The 25,369-nt window shown below is 43.6% G+C and overlaps 1 protein-coding gene across 1 annotated transcript in view; it reads left to right on the top strand.

Moving 5' to 3' along the window:
• The window catches only part of pdia5 (protein disulfide isomerase family A, member 5), a 62,594-nt gene that overhangs the window by 15,877 nt on the left and 21,348 nt on the right, over positions 1–25,369 (top strand). The window contains exons 4-11 of the mRNA XM_030081134.1: positions 3,716–3,799; positions 3,943–3,988; positions 6,256–6,348; positions 8,651–8,711; positions 9,307–9,374; positions 12,483–12,574; positions 15,667–15,738; positions 18,821–18,957. Coding sequence (XP_029936994.1) covers positions 3,716–3,799; positions 3,943–3,988; positions 6,256–6,348; positions 8,651–8,711; positions 9,307–9,374; positions 12,483–12,574; positions 15,667–15,738; positions 18,821–18,957 — 653 coding nt within the window. The remainder of the gene's footprint in view (positions 1–3,715; positions 3,800–3,942; positions 3,989–6,255; positions 6,349–8,650; positions 8,712–9,306; positions 9,375–12,482; positions 12,575–15,666; positions 15,739–18,820; positions 18,958–25,369) is intronic.

The following is a 25,369-nucleotide window of genomic DNA, read 5'->3' as shown; positions in this document are numbered from 1 at the left end:
GAATTGCCATGGAGATGCTTTTAAACTCTCCAAAAATCCTAAACACCCAATTATCCACTTCAGCTTTTCACACGGAAGTTTTCACCGGAAAATGGCATGCAGTGAACCTGTAATAATTACCTAATTTGTTCTATATACATACTTAAAATGGTTTAGTTTTTTTCTTTCATATTTTTTTGGCAATGGGCCATTGCACTTTATTTTTTGAGTTCAGCTTGTTTACTATTTAACTGGTGGTATCCTGATGTAAATTATTAATGCCAATTTTTTCTGGTTTTAATTTTGATGTCAGTAGCCTGTTTTTGCAAGATAAGCGAGAAACTGCGCTGCGTTCACTAAATCACTTCTCTGGTAGAAATCTTGAAGTTACCCTCTGTACTCCTGCATGCCAGCCGGCGCAGGAGGAATCTCTGTCAAATAATTAGTCCTCCAGCCCACCCCAGAATTACTCAGATAGACACTTTTATTGATTGGCGACTTTGTAATTGTAGCTGCTCCTGACAGAGAGTGAACCCGATGAGGCAACGACATGCAAAACACATCGTTTGCTCCCCGGGTTTTTCATGCCCAACAATTACAACGTGGCCAATCAATACAAGTTTCGATTTCAAAAAGTTTTCGAAATTCCTGTGGGTGTAGAAATACCAATTAGTTGTTCATGATCTGTCTGTCTTCCTGGAACGTTGTGTCAGTCTCTTATCAGTGCTTGATAAGTGCAGTTTGCCTTGGCTTGGGCTGCGTAGAATCACCTTGACCCTGCTGTGGCATCCAGCAGATTTCGATCCGCACCTCATCTGTTTGTCAGCACCCTGTAACTTCTCATCAGCCTGCTGTCCCTCCTCTGCCTCGTCTCATACTTTCTTGCCTCACTGACCACAGACCCCCTGCAGACTGCAGAGGGGGACTGACGCACCCTTTGACGTTACCCTAGACAGGAATGCATGCAGCACCCACTGTGATGGGGAATTGCGAGTTCTTCCAGCGGACAGGCGTCTGATTAGCTGCCATTCTTGGCTCTTCTGTTGTCCTGAGCACGTTGGTTTAGTTTGTGAGTCACTCTGACTCTCTTCCGAGGCGGATTATCCCATTGGTTCTGAGTAAGAAGGCTGTCTTTAATTGGCTGACCCATAGAAATAGCAGTTCAAAAGGATAATAATGTGCCAATATTTCTGACCTGAGTCAGTTGTACGATATTCCTGTGCTCACAGTGAGTCATCGCACTGTGAGTCCTTTCCATTGTTGTGCTGATTTTTGCTCATGATGTGCTGGCCTGTTCACATTGTCGAACACATAGTAATTCCCTCCAACAATACCTGGTGGTAATCAAATGGGTACAGCAAAGTATAGCTCAGTTCAGTGCACAATACTTTGCATTTGACCAGGAGTGTGAAAAAGCATTATCATCACTTAATTCTCTTTACTTAAGCATAAAAGTCCTCATGCACGTCAGAGGTTGAATTGGTCTCTTTGTACAATTCATCCTGTCTGGTTTGAAAAGTTAGTGTAGTACACCCCTGAACGGAGTTTGTTGACCTTGAGGGTCCTTGATGGGGTTCCAGGAGACTTCCAGCAAGGTGAGGAATAGTGTAATTCCACTGTTATTTCACCTGCTAGAGTTTAGCACAGTGAATGAATATACACGATGACTGTTGTGATTAGGGCTGCAGCTAAGGATCATTTTCAATGTTGAGTAATCTATCAGTGATTTAGTGTGTAGTGTTAAAAAATGAGAAATGTTCATGGGATGTTTGCAGAGCCCAAACTGATGTTTTCAGATTTCTTCCTTGGTTTGACAGCCAGCCAAAAACAACAAAGTACTCATTTTGTAATCATATGGAAGGAGAAAAGTAAGCAAATCTCAGCATCTTAGTGAAACTGTAATCAGCAAATGTGGTGTTTGGGATTTTTACTTGATAAATGACAATCAACAATTTCAGTTATCAAATTTATAGCCAATTAATTTACTGTTGATCAAGAAATTGCTGAATTGTTTCAGCAACAGTTGTAATCATAAACTCCTCTGTCAGCACATGCAGTTATTTGAATGTATTACATTCAGTCTATTATAATTATGTGATAGCTGCCAACAAAAATCTTTTCAGATGGGATTCCTTGGAACACAGTCTTCTGTAATGGAGATCCATTGTGTAGTGCAGTGATTGTCAACTGGTGGCCCGCAGGCCACATCCAGCCTGCCAAAGCTTCCCATCCGGCCCCCAGAATATTAATGAATTCAGAAAATGTGAGGAGAAAAATATGTGCTTTGTAATTAGGATATCTACCATTTTTTCCTTCCAATATTGAAGCAACACCAAAAACAACTGAGATGGAAATAATTTTAATAGGAATGATTTACTGATCCCAAATATGTGCGTTTGAGCCTCGTGTTCTAGAGATGTTACAAATCCATTTTTCAACTTATTATTAGTTAAAAGGCTTTTCTTCCTGCAAGCATTTTCCACCAATCAGGACACTGCATAATAACATCAAAACAAGTTAAAGCTGATATTTGTGCTAAAAAAAAAAAAGTTGAATGAATATTCCCTGCCAATCAGACCTGCACTCTGCAATTATGTTTCCAGAATCACAGAAATGAACCATCACTCCTCAGTGAACTGCCTCCTTGGCAGAGAACTGCACTGTACTGAGAGCCTTTTCTAGCTAATTATCTTGTTATTATCATGGATTTCCCATAATAACAATAATAATTATAAGAGTCTGTTCACACTGATGTGGACTAATACAAGTTGGTCGGACTCCCACAGTGTCTGCTTGGAAAATTCTGGCTCTTGGGCAAATGTAGATGGTAACCCCCCGGTGTAGTGGTGACCAGCTTGGGGTTTCACCGACATGATAAAGTTTGGGAACCTCCGTGCCAGACATTCTGAGCACACTGTCACCTTCAGCCCGTTTCTCACCTGTGGCAGTGTTGGAAGTAACAACCTGGCTTTGCATTTGGATGGCTGCCTCTCATCTCCCAGATACACTGTGTCGGGGTCACATCTGCTCCGCAAGTACCCCGACTGGTGCCATCTGCCTTCATGAGTCAGCAGAATACGGCATTAGGCACACAGACATTACCTGAAACACTGTCTGTCACCACACACACGCACACGCACATGCACACGCAGGGGCACACAAACACATACTTTACTCTTTCTTAGATAACGTAGAGCTGCACAGGACATATATTTGACTCATGGTGGCTCTATGCGCTGTAATTGAATTCCTTCTCTTTGAATTTCTATTAGCAAAGGGGCTTAACTCTCCAGCAAAGATCTGTCTCTATCGCTCTCTCTCTCCCTCTCTCTTTTTTTCCCCCCACAGCAATGCATATTTTCCTCGGTGATTATTACAGAAGAGAATGGAAGTTAAAACCGTTGATAGAGCCTCGTTGTGGGAAGTGTGAATGTGTAGGTGGCGAGATGCGTGTGTCTGCTGCCGTTACCAAAAATGGTCTTTTTCAATTACAGAAACAAGCCTCCTTATGCAATAGATGATTTGTCTGTGCTGACACACTGTAAAATACAGTTTGCAATCAGCATTATCTTCCCCCTGCAAATGTGCATGTGTGTGTGAGAGTGTGTATGCGTTATGAGCAACTAATCAGGGGAGGATAATGTAAGGGATAATATTGCACATCTGATAATGATGAAATTTTAATGTAGTCATCTCTCTCTCTCTCTCTCTCTCTCTCTCTCTCTCTCCCCCTCAGAGATGCAGAGGGCCGTAAACTCTGCAAAAAAGTGAAGGTAGACCCCAGCTCCAAAAGCGGAGGGGCTGATCTCCTGCATTACAAGTGAGAAACCAGAAAACTCGTCCGTCTGTCAAGACACTTTCCACACCTCAGTGTTTCCTGAAATGTAATACCGTGTTCACAGCGAGGGAAACGTGTCCGCCATTTACCTCTCGTGTGTGTGTTTTTTTTTTTTTTTTTTGCAGAGACGGGACATTCCACACAGAATACAACAGGCCCGCTACATTCAAGGTGAGCACTTTAACTGCGCTCTCACATTCTTTACGTGTGCACTCAGCTGAAGTGCAGCTTAAGCAGCTCTTTTTTGCCCATGTATGGCAGCCTCTTGACATTGATGGTATTATTTATATTGTCAGTCATCACATATTAGTCTCCAGTGGAAAATGTACCCAGTGCCCCTGTGTGCATTGAAGTAATTCACCCAGTTAGATTTAGAACACTTTCTGTTTGCCTGCTAATAGGATTAAAATAAGATTTTCTTGACTGCCTTATCACGAGAACCCAGTGATGACAAGTATCAGCAATGTTTAAATGTTTTAAATTCAACGTTTACAAAAACTTAGCCCATAAAAGTCAATAATTAGCCCTGAATCTACATGTAATAATTTCAATATAAACATTGTCTAATTTAATTTATCCATCTGTTTGTTTTTGTAAAAATGAATTCTTCTGCATCAGTCGACATTTCTGATGTAATGAAACTCTGAACTTACCACTGAACCTGATTCTGCCTTTGTACTTTGTACTACAAGATTTGTCTTCAAAAGGTCATACAAAGCATTAAGCTCTCTGATAGCTGTTGACTTCCTGATAAAGGCAGTTAATGCTGTTTTCAGGGGCATCATGCACTCTTTTTTTTTTTTTTTTTTGACACACACTCACTCACTCACACACACATACACACACAAAATATGTCCTGTCCTTGATTTACCAAGGTGCCGCAATGCAGGTTTGCACTGGTGACACAAATATAAAGTAGCATGTGCTGAAAATTGCATGTGCAGCCGGTTGTGTATGCATTTTAGGGCGTTCCTAGGTAGCACAGCCAAGATATGGGAGGATGGAATGGAAGTTAATTCACATTGTTGGGTAAATCTTATCTATCTACGTATTTATCTGACTGGTTCAGTCTGCCTTTCACGGCGGTGCAACCCGGTGCACACAGTCAGCCAGCTCACATTAACTGTCTTTCAGGATGTAGGAGCTTAGTCACGTTGTATCTCAGTTGTGTGTGGACATAAATTTGGCCACAATCTGGATTCGAAAAGCACCAACATTAATTTATGACCTAAAATGCCACGGCCAGTACAGATGAGGTGAGGGTCAGTGTGTTTTCTCTCTTTTCTCAGAGCTGGAATCAGACTAAATTGGAATTTCCTCCTCCCTTAAAATCTGAATATTTTGCGTTCAATCTCAAGGCTGCGGACGAATAAAAACCCTCATAAGTGAGTTATTTATCCACCGTGCGATGCGTTCAGGGGTCGGTTTCCTCTTCACCAGGAGCAGCCTGTGATTTGTGGATGAAGGTCTGCCTGCACTGCGCTGAAAACCACAATAACAAAAGCTCGACTTGAAAACATTTATTAGACTATAAAAACATTCCGTACTTTCTGTAAAGTAATCTGCGGCTGTGCTCATTTACATTATCCATCTTGGTAATTAACCCGCTAAATTGAGAACGTGTGTGATGCAAAACTGTGCAGCCCCAGGTGCTAAATTGGGGCATCCTTGATAAATCAGGCCCATATGATGTATTTGAAAGGAGATGCGACAGGGATCAGGCTTGTTTCCTACTGAATTCTGCATTAGAGCCACACAGAGAAAATAACTTGTCTGTGCTGCCATTGCAATTGAATTGTTTGATAAAATTGTGTTTTGTATGCAAAAAAAAAAGTCGCGGTCTCTCAGTTTGAATGGGCATGATGCCACTGTCTCTTTGTGTTTGACTGCTGTGATCATGCCGTTCCATTTGTTGGCATTTTCTCCAAGCTCTGACACACTCAAACTCCCCACTTAAGCCCGCACCTAGTAGTCCTAATATCATTAACAACATAATGATTATCTATTCTGTCTGTGTCCGCACCGTCTTTTTAACCGCGATGCTTAATGATATATCTCCTGCTGTTACCTCCGCAGACATATGGTTCATTATATTTGTGTGTAAGCTTTACCGAGCCCATTACCAAACACTTAAGGTAGGGAAATAGCTTTGACGCCTCTTGGATGAAGGAACACATTAGTTTATACACACTTCCATCTGTCACAGCCTAGAGCGTTGCCTGCTCGAAATTCAGAGGAGACTTCAGGAAAGCTAGCGTAAATCATCACTACACGTCCTATTGTTTACAGGATGATTGTGAGTGGGCTTTGTTGCCAGCGGCGTGTGATGTAACTGTTCCTTTTTGTTGAAACCCTCCTTGATTCATCGCTTTGGCTCTCTAATCATCGTTCCTCTCTCTCTCCCTCTCTCTCTCTGTTTCTCCTCTTCCGCCTCGCAGTCAATGGTAGCGTTCCTGAAAGACCCATCAGGACCCCCGCTATGGGAGGAGAACCCCGAGGCGAAAGATGTCGTCCACATAGAGACAGAAAAAGTAAGTCGAGACACTTTGACGCTGCAACTCGCACAACTTTTTGAGCTTAGCGGAGCACTTTTCCTCCGCGGCGGAACCAAACCCTTTTGTCACTTCTTTGGCACTAAAAAACAGCGACTGGATTTTCCATTTGCCAGTGGTCCAGACATGGCCTAGCAGGATCTTGACGACGGATCCTGCTGCACTGCACTGTCTGCCGTTGATTGGTGCATCACTGAAGGGACACAATGGGACTCAGTTCATGTTTTAAGTCGAAGGATTTTGAGTTAGTTTTAGGGCTAGCCGATGACCAAATACCTCAATATTGATATATTATTGGAATGATTATTGGTGCTTTTCTAAAATATTTACAAACAACAGAATCCTGATAAATCATCATTAGTAATGTGGATATGATGACCAAGCAGCTCAAGGCAAATAACAGAACAGCTATAGTCTAATAAGATCAGAAAGTAGGATCCCTTTACTGTAATGCAGCCTTTAAAACCAGGAAAAGACAACACCTATGTCATGTAACATTCACATTTCACATCTCATATCTCGTTTTCTTAGGTTAGCCCTTATTGTATATTTTTAGTTTTAGCCTTTATAGTCTTTATTGTATATATATTTAGCTTTTATTCTATTTTATTTAACTTTATTATATGTTTCTACTGTTGCTGCTGGAACACCAGAATTTCCCTGGTTGGGATCAATAAAGTATATCTATCTATCTATCTATCTATCTATATAACATTCTGGTACCGAAATCCCAGACCATTTCTAGTCTCATATCACAATATTGATATATCACTGTATCACCCATCCCTAGTCAGCTGTCGAGCATTTGAAGAGGCCAAATGGAGCAGAGCACCACGGCACAATCACAAGGTCTAATCGTCTTTATGATCAGCATATTTTTATTTTTTTTTTATCAGAGGATGAGATTTATTGGGAGCTTGAGCGAATAAAAAGAAACAAGGAGGTGTGTAGGAAAAATATCGCAGTGTTTGAGGGACCTGGGCTGTCCAGGGTTCAGTAAAAACCAAGAAACTAAAGTAGCAAGTCTAAAAAAAAGGATCACAACATCAGAAAGAGGAATGGACAGAAACGATGTTAGTTGCTCTTTTGTCAAAGTTGTGTTCAATGTTGTGATATCGACATATCAAAATGTTGGCACTGTGGAGAAAAAAAAAATGATATTGCATCAGAGCCAGAGAGCCATTTTGTCCTTACATCACTGGGCTCTTTCTCCACTGCATAACAACAAGAAACGCTGCATATTTTGGAGTCGGCACCTCATTAATTTCGGTGTGCGATCGTGCCCTTCATCAGTCGACTTTTTGTGTCATCACGAGCACCGATCAAGTGCTTGTTCCTCTTTGCTCCCATCCGGGCTAGTTAGTGTTTCTTGTTATGCGGCGCGAAAAAGAGCCCCAACGAACACAAAGAGGCTTTCGCTGCACTTTGACTGCTCATTCAAGACGTCTCCATTAGAGTTCACTTCAATCACGCTGATGACAAGTCTATCATGCCATGCTGGGTCCACTTCTCTCTTATCCTCCTGAGGGGTTTGATCAGCGTTTGAAGCTGACGCGGCAACACAAAAAAACGGCCCCGACATAAAAGCGTCAGATCAGGGCTTCATCATCAAAGACTGGAGCGGCACAATTCATAAACTCTATTAACGCAGCGCTCTCATCTCGCAGCCCGAAAAACACTCGCAGCACTCCACCGGTCAGGTCAGGTGGCGCTTATTTAAGTAAAGCCCGAGCACGTGTTCACACATGCTAACACACACTGGGCGCACACACAGGAGAGCGCGAAACAAAAGGCGTCTAATTAACGAACACTTGTACAGTTGGATTTCGCCCCGCTCATCTGCTAATGCCTGTAGGGTTTTTTGGGAAGGTGTCAACAAAAGATTCTGCTGAATTTCAGTTTCCAGAAAGTAGCTGAGCTCGTGAAGGTAATGATGGGGAAGACAAATGAAGGAAGATGCGGCGGGAAGATTCTGCCACGGCACAAGAGCGGGATAGAAATGTCTCCCTGCTGTCCAAAGAAGGCTGTTTTCCTCGCTGATGTGATGTGATGAGTCAGTTTATACTCTGACTGTAATAAGTTGCTGAGAAGGCAAAGCTGATGCTAGTTACTGCTTACTTATTTTAAAAGCACGGGGAACTAAACAGAGAGATACCTCGGAAAAACTACCTCGGACATTTGCAGGCGGTAAACACTTATTGTGTGCCGTACAAACCTTTTTATTTGTAAACCACGAGGCGTATTCTTCATCTTTTCATCCTCCTTCTCTTTCTTCTTTAAGGACTTCAGGAAGCTGCTGAAGAGGGAGGAGAGGCCCGTCCTCATGATGTTCTACGCTCCCTGTGAGTCTTGGTCTATTGTCGCTGGTGTCCAGTGGCTCCGAGAGAGCCGGGACAAGTGGTGTTATTCGCACCAGCCTGCAGAAACAGCCTGCGAACAAAGATACTTAATGCACCAAGAGCGAGTGTGTGTGTGAAATCGAATGGTGATCATTTAAGGCATAATATCCCACCGCTCGGATTAAACGGCTGCATAAGCAATTTCAGCGTCCGTGTATCTCTTGACATTGATCGGCCCGAGCAATCACGACGCATATTTTCATCTTTAAATCCTCTGTGTATGTTTTACGATGCAAGAATGACATAGAGCTTAGTCAATTGTGTTGTTTTGATTGTATTGGCTGGTTGTTGCTCAACAGTAAATACAGCACTTGGGCTTTTTATGCGTTCGGCCTTGCCCAGTTAATGGTCATTGGATTTCAATACCGTCTCTTACTACCGATACAACACAGCCAGCTCCTACTCCTAAGACAGTTCCCCCGACGGACCAAAAATCTGTTGCGGTGGGCCCATTGAATTGCTCTCCTGTAACTTCTGTTATTATCTTTTGTCTTTTTTTTATTGTGTTTTTATCTCATGTATTATCTCTTGGTCGCAGGGTGCGGTGTATGTAAGAGAATGCAGCCCGTCTTTCAGCAAGCAGCCACAGAGACCAAGGGGAAATACGTAAGTCAGCTAGATTCTCTCTCTCTCTCTCTCTCTCTCATTATTTTTTTGACACTGGTAACCACTCTGCTGTGATTTTCATGGATTCACCTTGTCCGAGCCGCGGCAGGCCCGAGTGCATGGCTGGCTGGCTGTCTGCTTGGAAGGCTTGAGTGCAGCCTTTTTTTAGTCTGGCCTAGATGATAGCTTTTCATATTTCAGAGCTTTTCTTTAGTCCGGCACCTCAGCTATAACTCGGTGTTGTAGTTTCTGAATCGACATCATAACGCACACCAACAGCCTTTAAGTCCAATCCAGCAGCCCCTGATTTCCTCCCTGCTTCCGTCTCTGCTGGAAGTGAATTGCACTTTATCTGTGTTTGGCTTGAATTGACCCACCAGCGCAATTACTGCAGTTCATTTAAAAGCCTTGCAATCTTGCCGAGCTCTTTTTTTTTTTCCCTGTGATTTTAGTACAGTACATTATTCTATATAATCAGTGGGGGTATCGGATGTTTCTTTTTCTTTTTCTTTTTTTTTTTAACTTGGCCCTTAGCTGTGTGATCTCTTAATGCTGACTCTCACAGCTACAATTATAGGCTAACATCCTTCCTGTTGAAATTAACTCTCTCTGTATGGATTAAATGCCACTGTGGACTGCCCCTTTTTGTGTTTCCAGCCCTGCTTTTTGCGTCTTTTCTTCCCCGGTTTCATCCCGATTCCCATCCTCCCTTCTCCCATTGGTTCCCTAAAGACCCGTAATGGGATTTTTTCTTCACACAGGGAGTACAATGCAAAAGCAAACTTGGAGAATAAGAAGCGTTTGGTTTCCAGCGGTCGAACACGGTTTTTAGGAGTGCCGGAGAGTTGCACAAGCACAACTGAGCGGTGGCACGTGGGAGAGCGAGCCCCATGTGAACAGCCGGGAAAACAAAGGCTGTGCGCTCATAAACACTTGTCCTCAAGCACTGCAAGAAGATAGTCTGAGGAGAGAATGTGCCGTGCGGCGAGAGCAGAGAGGCAGCTGGCGGAGGAGACAATGAAGTGGACCGGTGTGTCGTGGTTTCCTCGCACAAACACGCAGGAAATGAATGGGAAGATAATTGAGTGCATTTTTGTTTGATTTCCAGGCAGGCTTGTCGTCAATATTTAAGCCCCTCATTTGGAGATTAACATAACCGATGCAAGCCCTTTTGTACAAAACATAGAGGTGTGTGTGTGTGTGTGTGTGTGCTGCTACTGCCAGAGCCCGATAGCGCTACCTGAATGCTGAGCCGGTGGTCAAGCCAAGTCGTCGCACACATTTCTCACCGCTCCGTCACGGGCGTAGGAAGGCGTAAATGTGATGTCTCAAGTGTTGCATCTCATCCGACTCGAGTCGCCGTGTGCCAAAAAACTCAACTTCAGGGTGGGGGAATTGTTTGGATTTAATCAATTCTAATTCTCAGCGTTCATTTGATCCCCAAATATTTCTTTATAGCCATTTCGATAAGCTAATCCTGATGATAATTTCGCATGAATCATGTTCCTCGGAAACAGCAGCTGTATTTTCATTAAGTTTTATCATTGGTATTTTGTTGGCTGCAAAATAATGATGGTCTGAATAGGAAGAACAATAGTGGTAGACTAATTGGGAATCTTGCATTTCCATTAAAATAAAGGCAGCACGTCCACAACAGATCGGAGTAATTACATTACAATTAAAAGGCTATTGTTAATGTCCTTTGCACATATTAAATAGGAGGCCTGTCAGCGGAAAAGGTCTGTATTTTCACAAACCCTGTCACCGCTTAGTGACATTCCTCCACTCTTCAGCTACTTTTCTTTTCCACTTTAAATGAGCTGTGTTGTACTGTATTTCCTCAGGGAGAAGCCTGGGAAGTTGTAGGTGTTTAATATCAAGGAGAAACCTGCACCGGTAGAATACAGTCTCTCAGGCTCATCATTTATTTACTCGCCACCGATAGCAAAAGCGTGGGTTTATTTCACTGTTAGCTGTGACAAAGCTGTTAGGTCTAACTTTACCCGAGGATGAGTCACATTCAGGGTATGATGCTGGGACTCAGAGACCACAGCGTGTCGAAAAGCAAAACATTCCCTCATATTAGACCGCAGTGAGGCAAACACTTCATATTGAGGTGTTGCCTCCCTTTCTGGAAATCACTTTTCCACATGCAACACTTAAGTAATGCTGTTTTCCGTCTTTGTGAAGCCAAACTTGTCCAGATGCTTGTCAGGCAGTCAGCTGTTCTCCATAGGCCCCCATCTAGCTCTGTAGAGACAGATGGACAAGGCATGACTGGAAAGAAAGAGAAGGCAGCATGGAAGGAGACGCCCCATTAATCCTAATATGAAAATCCACAACTCCTTCCCTTCATGCTGAAACTGTTAAAACTTTCCCTGTGTTCCGATGCCAAATGCTTGATGGTGGAAATCCACTTGTCTTCATTCGCTAAAAGGCTAAGAGGCTAACGACGGCTCGTGAAAGGCTGGTCACGTATTGTCATGTAAGCGCGTATTTTGCCAAGCTGTTGAATTTCTGTCGCAAAAAGAATCTCTCGAGCGTTTTCGAAACTAGTGAAGACAGACAACGAGGGGGAAACAAAAGTCACAAAACATTCGCCAGGCACTGATGTCTCTCTGCCTTCCCAGCTCAGTGACATAATTCCTGGCCTGATAGCATCCTCCTGCTGTTTTTATCACCGTGCGGTTTTCTGACAACAGAAACAAAGATAAACCTGTGACAGCACCAGCTTTTTGTTATGTATGCCAGACTAAGCGGGAGGTGATGGGAAGTGGGAATTTCTTGAGATAGTGGAAAACGCTTCCCCTTCCCTTCATTTCCAGTTTGGGTGTTTACCTCCAGTGAACACCGAGGCAACTGAGCACACATGGCGAGGCAAGGGAAACTTAACAAATTTGTATTTTATGGATGATTTCCCTTCTATCTGTCCAGAAGCAAGATAGAATTGATACCGTAAGTGATTGTGTCTCATCACGCCCACACATCAGTGTTGATTATGCCAACGTCTTGCTTTCACCGCGCGCTCTGTTCCCTTGCTCGGCCTAATCCATCTTTATTTTTTGGACCTATTTTGATGTCCTCTCTCATTCTCGTCCCGTCCTTTAGGTGCTGGCGGGGATGAATGTGCACCCGGCTGAGTTTGACGGCCTCAAGCAGGAGTTCAACGTCAAGGGCTACCCGACTTTCTGCTACTTTGAGTGAGTCGATTCCTCTCATCCGTCTCACTTGAGGCTCAGCTCTTGGATCGCTGCGCTCACCTCCACAAAGCACAGCAGGGCCACCTCAAAACAACAAGGCTCGAACAGAATGCACCATCAAGGCTTCCCGTACGCCGGGAGACTTGACAGCGGCAGACTTTACACTTCGCAGGTGGTAAGGGTGGCCCTTGAAGGTGCAGGCTGAACCGCTCCCATGTCGTCGGGAGAAAGTTTCTGTTTCCTTCGAACAAAGCAGGCTCTCAGTCGGGGGGCTGTTGGTGGGGACTGGGAGGAGTCGAGGATGCCGTGCTCCTTGCACACTGACCTAAAATCCCACTGCCATCTGGGACGGGAGCTCAGTGTAAACGAGTTAACTCAACGTTTTAGTCCCGCTCCCTAAATACTGCAGTCGTCCTGCATAATTATCGGCTTCTGCTCTGATTGGCAGAGGTGTAAACAGGTCACCCGCTAATTTGCACCATGATGCAGAACATGCTCTGTGTTTTAGGTGGGAAATGCTAACCTCAATATAACTTTGTAATATAATAAATTACCATCTTTTTGGATTTATAGATAGATAGAATAGATTGATGTACTTTATTGATCCCAAATTGGGAACTTCTTGTGCTCCGGCGGGAGGGTTGTCCAGACATTGCACAGGAACAATAGAAGATTACGCAAAATATACCTTTAGAAAAATATACTTTCCAACACATCAAATAACAAAACAAATAAAGCAGCTCAATGCAAAGAATATAAGAAAAAAAGAGCAACTTTTGAATACCCTATAAGAGTAATAAAAAATAAAATATATCTATAGAATATCTATAGACCTTTCACTTTTGAACCTTTGCATAGACAATATGTATAATGAAATATATCTAATGTGTAAATTGAATTATATATTTATTATTTAGGTTGTTTTTTGCACAAGTCTTGTGCTGGACTACATTATATTGACAGGTGTTTTGATTTTTTTTGTCCTCCCCTATTTATATATATGAGCTCTCAGTAAAACGCAGTCCAGTACAACAGCAGCACAAACTATGAGCTCAATGGCAAACACAGAAGTGAATGAACACCTCTGTTACTGTGACAACAAGAAAACCTGAGCATTATAGGCATCATAAAGGTAAATGTTACGGCACAACAGTTGTGTTGGATTGCATTAGACTGTGCAGGTGGACCTAATAAAGTGGCCACTGAGTGTATACACTCATAATGTATGATTTTTAATATAATTTCCATGTGTTATGTTCATCGTCTGCTGGGATGGGAGCAGAAATGTTGCAAAAGCTGCATGCGAGGTGTAGAAGTGGTATTAGCTGCAGCAGGGTGCCAATGCCTCTTTAAGGTTTCAGTGTTTGGGAGCCGCATGCTGTGATGAATGGCTGCCTAGGACGATACTTGTAGTTAGGTTGTGTTTTCCAGCTACACACATGTACATAAATTCCAATGCAGACCTCCCAGCTGGCGCATCCCTGCACCGTTGTGATATTTACAATGTTGCGGATTGTGTACTGGTGCGCTATAGCCCTGGCTGTATTCCCCCACTTTGCTCCTCCCGCACCAGCTTTATCATCCCCGTTTCCACATTAAACGCTCTCTCATTCCAGTCTGGCCTTTTAATTAGACCGGGACTGATTAAGTGCCTCTGTGGTTTCTCTGTGTGTGTGTTTGCCCTCTGCCTGCATGTGTGCGCTCCTTGCGTGTGTGTGTTTGTGTGTGTGTGTGGGTGCACAGGCACGTGCGTGTAGGAGCACTCATGTGTAGCTGAGCCAGAGCCAGTCCGTTAGCTGGGACCACATTAGTGTCAGCACAGGGCTAGCTAACGACCATCCAAGCCCATTGGCTTCAGTAATGAGCCCCTCACTGATAAACAGGAGCTAATCACTGCAGGGTAAATCGGCATCAACACCGCTGGAGTTATCTGGCCGCTGCACCCGCTGTAAGACCTAGCGTTCAAGGTCTTTTACCTTTTCAATTCCACAGATTAAGACTGCTTACTATCCAACACAACGGCATAGCTCAACTTATTATCAGATAAACAAACTGGAGCTGTGTTTCATCTTGTCCTTGCCGTGTCCTCTAACCAAGAGAAGCGCCCAAGACAGGCAGGCGGATGACGTCTGTTTTACATTCCTTCCAGTGGGGTTTTTTTTACAAGGTTTTGATGCGCTTTATAGCACAAGAGAGTCAAGAAGCAAATGTGGAGTTTGCCATAAATCTCGCTGGTTGAATTCCAAGCAGACACTTTGTGCCACTGCAGCAGGTTAACTCATAACGCGAGCTCCGAGGTCCAGGTTCAGCGTGTGTAGTCGTGTATTATATTCAACATTATGCACTGTGTATCTCAGTCGCTGTGACCGCGGTCATCAGCACCCTCTGCGTTTCCAGGTTCAGACTGCCCAGAGCTTTTTAGTTATGGCACCGATCCTCGTGTGCTGGACTGAGCCACCGCACCTGCTCTCCAGTCTTTGTCTAGTCACACACACACACACACACACACACACACACACACACACACACACACACACACACAGCAGATGCACTCATTCCCGTGTGAGAAAAATCTACTTATGTTTTGAATCTTTTCACACTCTGGAGATGAAGAGATGCTAGTGGCTCATTTCTAATTCATGGTGACAGGTCAGTGGCATATACCCTGGCATTTCATAAATGCACTTTTAAGCCAGACATAAAAAATACAAGACAGGGGGGAAGAAATCTATCAGCGTTGAACTTTTGGTCCGAGCATTTTTGTCAACTCTCATAAAACATTCCCTTCTGGGTTTTGAGCCAGTCCTGTTTCTGAGGCCTGACCCTGCCCTCTGAGTTATATTCTTCCATATATCATCCACACATGAGGCTCTTGGGCTCATGTGCGGATGGCCTTGTGTCTGCATTGTCTGAAAACTATGCAACGTTTGTGGCTATATGTACACTGTGTTTATGGTCCAATCTTTGGTCCGTGACACATGACCTAGATAAATGTGTTTCCTCAGTGTCGGTTCTGCAGCCTGATGCTGACTGATGTTGACAGATGGTTTAGAAATCACTTTCTTTTGCTCTTTTTTTTTTTTTCCTCTCAGGAAGGGGAAGTTCCTCCACCACTATGAAAACTATGGAGCCACGGCCAAGGACATCGCTGACTGGATGAAAAAGTGAGTGCGACGAGACGCACACACACACACACACTCTCACACACACTCATACATTTTTATTTTAATCACTCAAGACTTGTTAAAATATAGGGTCTCTCATTTGCAAGGAGGATTCCTTGGAAGGTAGCGTTTTAGAAAATATGGCCACTTAGAACGATCTCATTACAGTAGGAGGCAGAGGACAAATCCTAGTTCCACTCCTGATGTGGCAAAATTTTAAGGAAACGTCAAGTGGCTCCCTCAAAATCTATGTTATCCCATAACCCCGTCCCATGTGGGGAGCTGAAAACTTTGGTTGTATCGTAATGCCACTTGCATAGCATAATTTTTAATGTAGAAGTATACATTAGTCATGTGACGTTTCCTTGTTAGGCTGTCTAAGTTAATGTTACCCCGAGGATGAAATAGGTTCCTAATAAGGACCTTACCTAAGTAGGTCCCCAGGTGATTTGAAACTGCCCTGCAAATGAGACAGATTTGGATTTCAGGACTTTTCCGGCCAGATTGAAAAGTTTTAAAGTTTTGAAAAGGCAGAATCGAGTTTCACAACTACATTCTGCCCCCCACCTCCTACATTAAGTCTGAAGTCTGTAATCTACCTCTGCTTCTCACCTCAGGTATCTCACATCACCTTTACCTTCTACTGTCGTCTTCCTCACTCCTTTCCTCGCCTTCTCCTCACCCTGCCACTGCCTCATCTGTCTACATCTACTCTGTCCTGGCCTCATTTTTCCTTCTCACCTTGGCTCACACTCTTGCCCGTACCTCCCCGCTGCAATCCTCCTACTTCTCCTTTCACCCCTCGTGCCTCCCTTTCTTCGCCGCCTCCCTCTCGCGTTGCGTTAAGGGCCTGGAACGAAAACCATAACTGTCCAAAGAGCTGCAGACAGGGCACGGATCAGGGCTTTCGCAGCTATCACAGGAAACCGAGCCGGGATGTATTCAAGTAACAATGTCCGTTCAGGCCGGGAACTCAAACGGGCAGGAGTGGCTCCGGAGAGCAGCAGCTGCAGAGGCGTGACAATCCCTCCGCCCCCGCCCCTTCCCCTTTAATCACTCTCTGCCCATTTCATAAATAGTCCCAGGCTCGGGTGCTCTAAACCCCATAGAATCATTTGACATCTGCTCAGCACTGTTCCTGACTTAGCATTCACTCCCCCTAGAGTCCAGCTCTGTCCAATTTGCGAGGCTATAAGGGGAGATAGAAGCAGAGGTAAAAGAGTCAAACTTCTTGTTGAGCATGCAGACAGAGATATCTGTGGAGATAGATTGAAAGTTGAGGTAAAAACAACAGCAACAAAGAAAAAAAAAATAGCACAGCAGGTGTTATTTGATTCCTCCACAGCTTTACACAGATAATGGAGTGCCATTATACAAGAGCGCACAACTGCTCTGGCAATTTGTAGCTAGCCAGGGAAGGAGCTGCACCTGATGTTGCCTTGGAGCAACTGGAGGTGGCATCTGGTATGGAATAAGTATAACTTCAGCCGCTGATATTAATGGACCTTTTATCACAGAGATGTATATTGGACAGATGACATTCTGGATAAGAGCAGTGTGTCTGAAAGAGATGCAGCACTTCCAAGCACCTCAGTCGCACAGTTCTGACATTTTAAAAAGATATCGGGTCTCATGGGGCTGAAGCACACTGGATTGTGTGTGCAGTGATGAGAAAAGATTGTGGAAGGGGGATGTGTGTGTGTGCGCACAGTTTGTGTCTCTCTGAAAAATAAAATATTTAGTGCATGTGTGTAGATATATACACCTGTTTATATTTACATCCACTCAGTCGTCGCCTTGCAGGACTGTGCATCAAGGCGTCAAGGCGAGGCTGTTCCAGTTTAGATGTGTATTTGTGTGTTTGTGCGTGTGTGTGTGTGTGTGTGTTATGTCAGGTGGAGTGTGGACTATAAAGGATTTCCTCTAGAAAAACTTGTTCTGCCCTGTGGCAGTGTAATACATTATATTACAATTAGAGGAACATTTTTATAATAAACTCGGAATCAGCCAGGTCGTCCCAGAGTGGAAAAAATTAAATGAAAACAACAATAACAACCTGATAAATGAAACAGTAACTAATTAAGCCATTTATTTCAGTGTGCTTGAAATCTGAGGAGAAGTTTAAGAAGCCAAGATGTTTTTTGCGGACATGAGAACAAGGGCGCGGGAAGGGTGGTGCTGAGGGTGCTGCAGCACCCCCTGCTGAGGAGGGGTGGAATAAATGTCAAATTAATTTTACCACATTTCAAAGTCATTTTCTTTTGAAAATGACTTGATTGTGGCAGTCACTTAGGGTGTGGACAGGGGGAGAAAGTAAAACGTGTATTAATCTACTGCACCTAATGCAAGGAAAACGAAAAACATGTAAAACTGCAGAGGGGCAATCACACCGAGACACATCAGGCGGCACCATCAGTCGGCATCCCCCCCCCCCCCCCCCACCACCACCACCACCACCACCACCATACGCAGCACCCCCTGGCAAAAAGTAGTTCCCGCGCGCATGCATGAGAAGCGCGGTGTTATATCTTTGTAATTAGTCTTTTTTAGATTTTGGTAAAACGATCTGTCCAGTTGTGGCCAGTGGCCAGGAATTTTGATGAAAACTGTAACTTGCGGGTTTCCTCATTCTGCTTTCTCTTGTCTTGACCGCAGTTGGAATCTTGGCATTTGCTGTAAGTTGGTTATAACTGGCATTAGGGAAAGGATGTAAGTCAGGTAAAAAATCTGTCGCCATCCTAGGGAAAAAAAACAACAACCTTTAACTGTTTTGACATTAGGAAAGTTCAGGATGTGGTGCATTCAAGGATCCTTGGACAGTATTTTTTGGGAAATACGCTGATTCGTCAGCTTCTGCAGCACCCGTAGTTCCTGCATCCATGCTTAAAATTCATTTTCTTGTGATGCTCTGACCCAGCGGGAGGCCAAGCTCGGCCCAGCAGCCCTGCTGGGCTTGTAATACACTGGTGGAAACCCTGCTACAGCTGTGTCTTATTTTGAACTATATGGATTGCACACCAGCTGGAATTTGTCTGCCTTTTAAATGTCCCTTACCTCAGTTGCCCCCTCTGTGCCTCACCAGCCCCCAGCCCCCCCAGCCGAAAACCCCTGAGGTCCCGTGGTCCGAGACAGACTCAGCGGTCTTCCACCTGACTGACGAGTCATTTGACAGCTTCCTGGAGGAGCACCCTGCAGCGCTGGTCATGTTCTACGCCCCCTGTGAGTAAAACAGCAGTGGACAGCATGGTCCAAAGCTGCAGAGCACTCACTGTATGATGCAAGTTCAGCAAGAGCGGTGAAACCCCCTTGACAGTTCTGGGTGGGGTCGATATTGAAAGGATTAACAACTGTAGCTCTAGTCTCCAAAATAGAAAGATATTCTTCCGAAAGGAACTGTTTACATTGTAAAATATGTGCAGCAGTGTGTAACTTGAGCTTCCTTTGTGCTATGTGAAACATTCTTGCTGTATTCCCTTGAGTGGAAATGGTATTTAGATATTCAAATAACCTCAGCGTTTCGCTCACATGCTCAACATTAACAATCGGACGGAGAAAGTAGCCCAACAAAGAAACTGAGAATGAAAAACAAACCCGAGACAAGCTGTTTGCAGTAACTTTAGATCTTTGTGTGACACAACAGAATAGTTTCGTGCAGCCATATGCTTTCCATAAGCCTGCTTGTCATTGTTGCTCACGCAACATATTGCTGTTGTTACATGTAGAACTTTGTAAATGTGCCAAAACGTGTCAGTGGATTAGATTTTTTTGTTCCAGATCGCTTTACTTTGGTCCAGTCCTCCTTTCAGCCCCATGAAGTTTCAAGGGAGTTTTCCGAGGGAGATTTTGCATGGTAATAAATGCAACCCATAGCTGCAAAATCATGCAAATAGATTCATCCTATTTAGAAAGGCCCTCTTTATGCAACAGCCACACAACACAATCTGATGCTTGTCTCAATCAATTTTTGGTCTCTCAGGGTTTTTATTTTTATTTTTTCTTTCAGCTACTGTTCTAACACTTAGTGCTCCACCTCGTCCTTTCTTTCTTTCTTCCTGTCCACCCTCTGTCCTCCTGTCTGTCCTCCTCCCTCTGCTATGCTCCTCCCAGCCTCTACACTGTGAAAAATAACCCTTTTTAGTGATTCAGTCTGTCTTTAAATTTCTTTTTTTAACTATCAGAAAAACTAGAGAGGATTTCACATATCAAATTAGTTTGTTTCAAGAATTTTCTTGAATCAAGTGACATTTTCTTAACACCCAAGGCATGATCTGTATAAAGATACTGACAAAGAATTTTGTTTTCCCCTGTTTACAGAGAAAAGGAGATTTTTTTTTTTTTCAAAACACACAGCAGTAATAACATAGCTCAGTGCAACATCGGTTTACTCAATCAGCATGAGAAGTGGTGACAAACTGGACAGCAAAGTAAGATATATATCTGCAGTACAGAAAATAGGTGCTTTCAACAAAGCAAGGGGAAGAAAAGGCACAGACAATAAAGGGGGCATTTCTGTCACAATACTACTGTTACATGGGCTTGCAAGGGCTGAAGCTAATGTCGAGTTGGAAAAATTAAGATATGTATCTTGTTGAACCGACCAGTCTATGATTATTTTATGCCAGTTTGTTTTGGTGGGAGGTTCGTCATTCATCCAGAACATGAAGATATTCTTCCTGTGAGGATGTTTATACAGTCTTTTAGAGCTACCACAAACATTTGCATTGTGATTTGGAAAACCACAACAAATAATTTTTTCATATTGTGCAAAACATTCACCCAGTATGCTTCAATTTTAGGACTGGACCAAACAAAATACGTGTAAGGCCTTACTGAGATTTTACATTTTAAACATAAAGGTGACAGCTGGGGTTTCATTTTATATCCTTTGTTGGGGGAGATCTGCAAATGGTGTGGGATTTTTTTTTTTTTTTTTTACATACACACACACTATTCCATTGGGAAAGTACTAAGCACCTGACCAACCACTGAACAGTAGGTCAGGTGCCCAGCCTCCCCTAAATGGGATCAGGCTCCAGGTAGAGAGTGCAGAATATATTTTCAAGCCATTTGGAAGCATGTTTACTAAAAAAAAAAAAAAAAAAAAACAGAGGACAAAATAAAAAAACATTTCCATTTCTTGAGTACAAGAGAGATGAACATCAAGCACATAATGTCTCAATGGTCATCTCTTATCAAGGAGATAAGGGTTTTCTCTAATCTGTTCCTGTATAAACATGTATGATTGCCATCATAACCTTATGGACCAGCAACCCGCACCGTACATGCTCATTAATAAACACCACATACACATGTAAATATGTGGATGTACAAGTGGAAAAAGAGGAAAGAAGAAAAAAAATTAAACTGCAACAGTCTAGCACAGTTACACACCAGTGTCTTCTTTGCACACTCCCATATCACATGCCATTCATCCTTATCAGTGTTTATAAAGTTCACTCTGCCATGTCTGCACAATATCCTGCATGTATGTTCTTCAGTCACTATGTGTTTTTTTTTTTTTTTTTTTTTTTTTTTTTTTTGTATAATGCTGTTTGTATAATGTCATGTTAAATGTTTGTGTCATGTTAAATGGAGCTACCAAGGTGCAAGACAAATTTCAGACTTGTGTCTGACAATTAAAGTAAAGTAAAGTAAAGTATCATCAATTTGACTTGAAACGCAGTAGAAACAAGTTATGGATTTTTTAGCTGCGCCTGGGAGACGTAGCCACTCCACCACTAATGCCGTGGACATTAATATTAAGAGTGGTACTTCTAGCTACGAAATCCTGTACCTGATGGTATTTAGAAATATATATATATTGATATGTGTGTCTGGGGAAATTGTATCTTACTTAAGGCTGTTTAAACAACAGTAAGGATGCACCTTCAAATAGATCACACCTTCTCTTTACCCCCTGAGATGTCCAGGTGCTTACCCACTATCTATCATACCTGGCAAAAAAAAACTAGGGTTACCTCAGGTTTAAAGTTTCCCTCCACTCTAGTTTCCGTGTGACAAACCATGCCTTTGCAGTATTTCATATTATTGGATTGGTATTGCAGAGACTCCTAGCTGATTTCAGATCCTTACCAGACAAAAGGCCCAACAGGGAGTCGGATGTCTGTGACATTTCCAGGTCCAACTAAACAGATGTAGGATCCTCATTCGAGACACCAGCTGATACTGTCTCACATCTAAGGTGACATCTAAGCCCCCTTTTGAGCTAGACAGTTGCAGCTTTGACAGTTTCAGTCTGGGTTTCCTTTTTATTTCAAATAAAATCATTCGACCAACCACTGAGTAACTTCTGCACCTTGCTTGAAAGAAACACAGTGATCATACTGCAGACAGTGCAGTATCCTGGACAGGATATTCATTTGAATGATGAGACTGCCAGGCAATGATAAGTGAAGTGGAGCCCATCTATACAAGTCCCTCTTTATAGTGTCTAGGAGACGGTTAAAATTCGCTTTAAACATCTGATGAAACATAGGAGTGGTACACACAACCTGACATAGAATAAGGCTGAGGAGTCAGTTCTCTTGGAGAGCCCTCCCACTGGCATAGCTGAGGATTCAGAGAAATTGATTTTGTAACCAGAGAAAGACCCAAACAAGGTAATAAGGTCAGTAAGACATGAAATGGAACTCACAGGCTCAGACATATACAGTAAAACATCATCCGCGTAAAGGTAGATTTTGTGTTTGGCACCACTTTTACTTACACCCTTATTGCTGGGTCTTGCCTAATAGCTTCGACTAGAGGCTCCACTGCAAGAGCCAAAAATGTGGGGCAGTAGAGGGGGGAACTGTCCTATCTGAGTGATGAATCCTGCTAAAGGGTTATTCCACAAGAGTTTGACCCACTTCATAAATATTTTCCTTAATATAAAGCAGCCATACAGGAGCTGCTTTGGTTGGATGTGGGTCTTTCTCACTCTCTCTCGTGTAGAGGAGCACAACAGCTGACAGGGGGAAACAGGAAGTCACTTCATTTGCATTGAAGTGCCCTTGCATGCTAATAATTCAGTGTTTAGTAAATGCCCCTAAAAATCAGTTCAAGGAGCAAAAAAGGCACACGGAAGCCCTCCTCTCCAGTGTCCTTTAGGCGATGTTCATAGGTTTGTGTGTGTTGGTTGATGGTGTGGGAGCAGAGATGTGTTCCCATAGGCCATCCCTCCTGTTAAATAATAATTTCCTACTGATATTACCAATCCCCCAAATAAATCTGGCAGGTTTTGAAACATGTCATTAAAATCCATCCAGCCTTGGAGTCGCCACAAATTGTCATTTTCTCACCTTTAGGATAATCCTAATCTCCTATAATTGCTGAACATACATAACGTAATTTCTAAAGCGCATCAGAGGTGTCTACACGTAACAGAGATGATTTTGCTGTCAATCCTCCTTTCACATATTTGGAAACCAACAGGCCGAACTTCCTAAAAGTTGTTGCAGTTCCTTAGGGCCTCCACTGTTTTCTTTCATTTTTTTTTTTCAGCCTTCTGTTTTTTCCATCCTTGATGTTTAGACGGCTGTTTGTGAGGACTGCAGTTTGACTAGAGCAGGAAGCAGGCAGGACTGTTCTTCCCTCGCTCTCTGCATGGTGCCCCGGCTTTACCGACGCTTGTACTGCACTCAGCTCAGCCCGCGGACAGCAGCTAGTCACCCACACACTCAACTCAAGGGCAGCCAGCTGAAACAATACGTGCCAAAGCTTTTCAGTTCACATACAAACACACACACACACACACACACACACACACATACACACATATACGCACTCGGGCATTTTTCTAAATGCTGGTCCAAACGGTACACACATCCCACATATCATACACGCATTTGACATGATGATACACACATTTATTGCACACAATTACACCTCATGTCTTTCTCTCTCCAACACACACACACACACACACACACACACACACACACACACGCTGTAGATGCCCACACTTGCCTCGATGCAGTTTCTTAATGGCCTTGCTGTCAGAGTGAGATTAATGGTCTCACAGCCACCACCATCAGCTTGTATTTCTGTCCACCTCTCAGTGCGGCCATTCTCATCGCCCGCTGCACAGCGCTCAGCGGGAGGGTTGTTTGCTTGCGACTCCCGCAGCAGCAAGGCCTCCAATTCAATGGTTTGTTTTTGCACAGTGAGCTTGATTATGCTGATTATGTCCATGTCTGAGGTAAAAGTTGCTCTCTTCCAATGTTGTTTCAAAGATGGCCAGAAGCAGACACAGCCTTAATTGACCATGCCAGTTTTTATTCTGACTTCTCATTAGCAGTCGTGATCGTACCTGCCCATATCAGTTACGTAAGTTTTGCTTCTGTCTGCACAAAGCAGTTTTTCCACCTTTTTTTTTTTTTTTTTTTTTTTAAATGGGTTAGCTTTGGCTTCTAAGGGTGCTTTCAGACCTGTGGCCCGTTTGCTTTGTTCCGATTCAGGGGCTAAATCGATACAGTTGTTTCGTTTTTCGTTTGGGGCGTTTGTGTTCACAGGGCAACCGTCTGTAGCGGGTCAAAGCTGTAAACAAATGCAATGCGCGAACCAGCTGTTCTCTCATTGGTCAGAAATTACCCCGAAAGAAGAAGTTTCCTCTTCCGTTCTTACCCCGGAAAAAACAAAAACCATGGAGCATCTTCAGCGTGTGTGGCTAGTTTGTTTCTCTGTTTCTGTGGTTAATGTACCCAGTGGCGGTTCTGCCCATGTTGCCGCCCGAGGCGAAATTACTGCCTTGCGCCCTTTCGTGTTACTACTCCTACCTACTTTTTATATGGACAAAATCTTGTTTGAATAAAAAGCCACCGGCCACGGCACCGGTCGGCATCAGGCGGGCCGGCCGCGGCACCTGGTCAGGTCTGCCGGATCTGACAGGTGAGCGGCGCTGATGATTTTTTTTTTCTTTTTTTTTTGCTCTTGAGCCGCCCCCCACATGACATGAAAAAATGCCCGCTTCGCCCATGCCTAAAACTGCCACTGAACGTACCGGTGTTCTGTAACGTAGGAAAACATCCCGTTCTACCGGGAATCAAGACTGCACATGGAAAATAATATCATACTGCATCTACTGAGAACAAGACGGGCCGCGACAAGGAATCGCCGACGAAGATGGGCTCTGACGCTGGTTGAACCACAGTTATGAGTGAGTTGTGTCGGTTGCTGTGTCGATTCTGTTCTCACTGCAAACGAACCGCTCCAGGGCTCGAATGGAATCGAGCCGAGACCACCTCTTCTAGGCGATCTCGGCCCGCTTGTTTTGTCCCGCATCCGAGTGCGATTGCTGTGTTCACATATGTCCAAACGAACCGATCTTTAGGGGGAAACGCTCCCTGTTTCGGAACAACTGCTCCAAACGGGACAGGTCTGAAAGCACCCTAAGCTACCAAAGCATTTTCTGTACATACTTGCGCAACTGACATTTGTGACGGACAGAAACAATCATGACTGCTGACAAGTAGTCAAAATAGGGCCGGTATGATCCTTTAAATGACCACACTTGGGATATTAACGCTCAAGTGTGTGTGTTTGTGTGTGTGTAGTGCAGTGTCGAGAGATAATTCAGTCGGATTTTCAGGTAAATAGTCGCTCCGCTCCCAGCTGGCCAGTTACAAAGTAG

This window comes from Myripristis murdjan, chromosome 21, assembly GCF_902150065.1.
Source record: "Myripristis murdjan chromosome 21, fMyrMur1.1, whole genome shotgun sequence".
NCBI classification, from domain to species: domain Eukaryota; kingdom Metazoa; phylum Chordata; class Actinopteri; order Holocentriformes; family Holocentridae; genus Myripristis; species Myripristis murdjan.
This window is presented reverse-complemented; position numbering and strand designations above follow the sequence as displayed.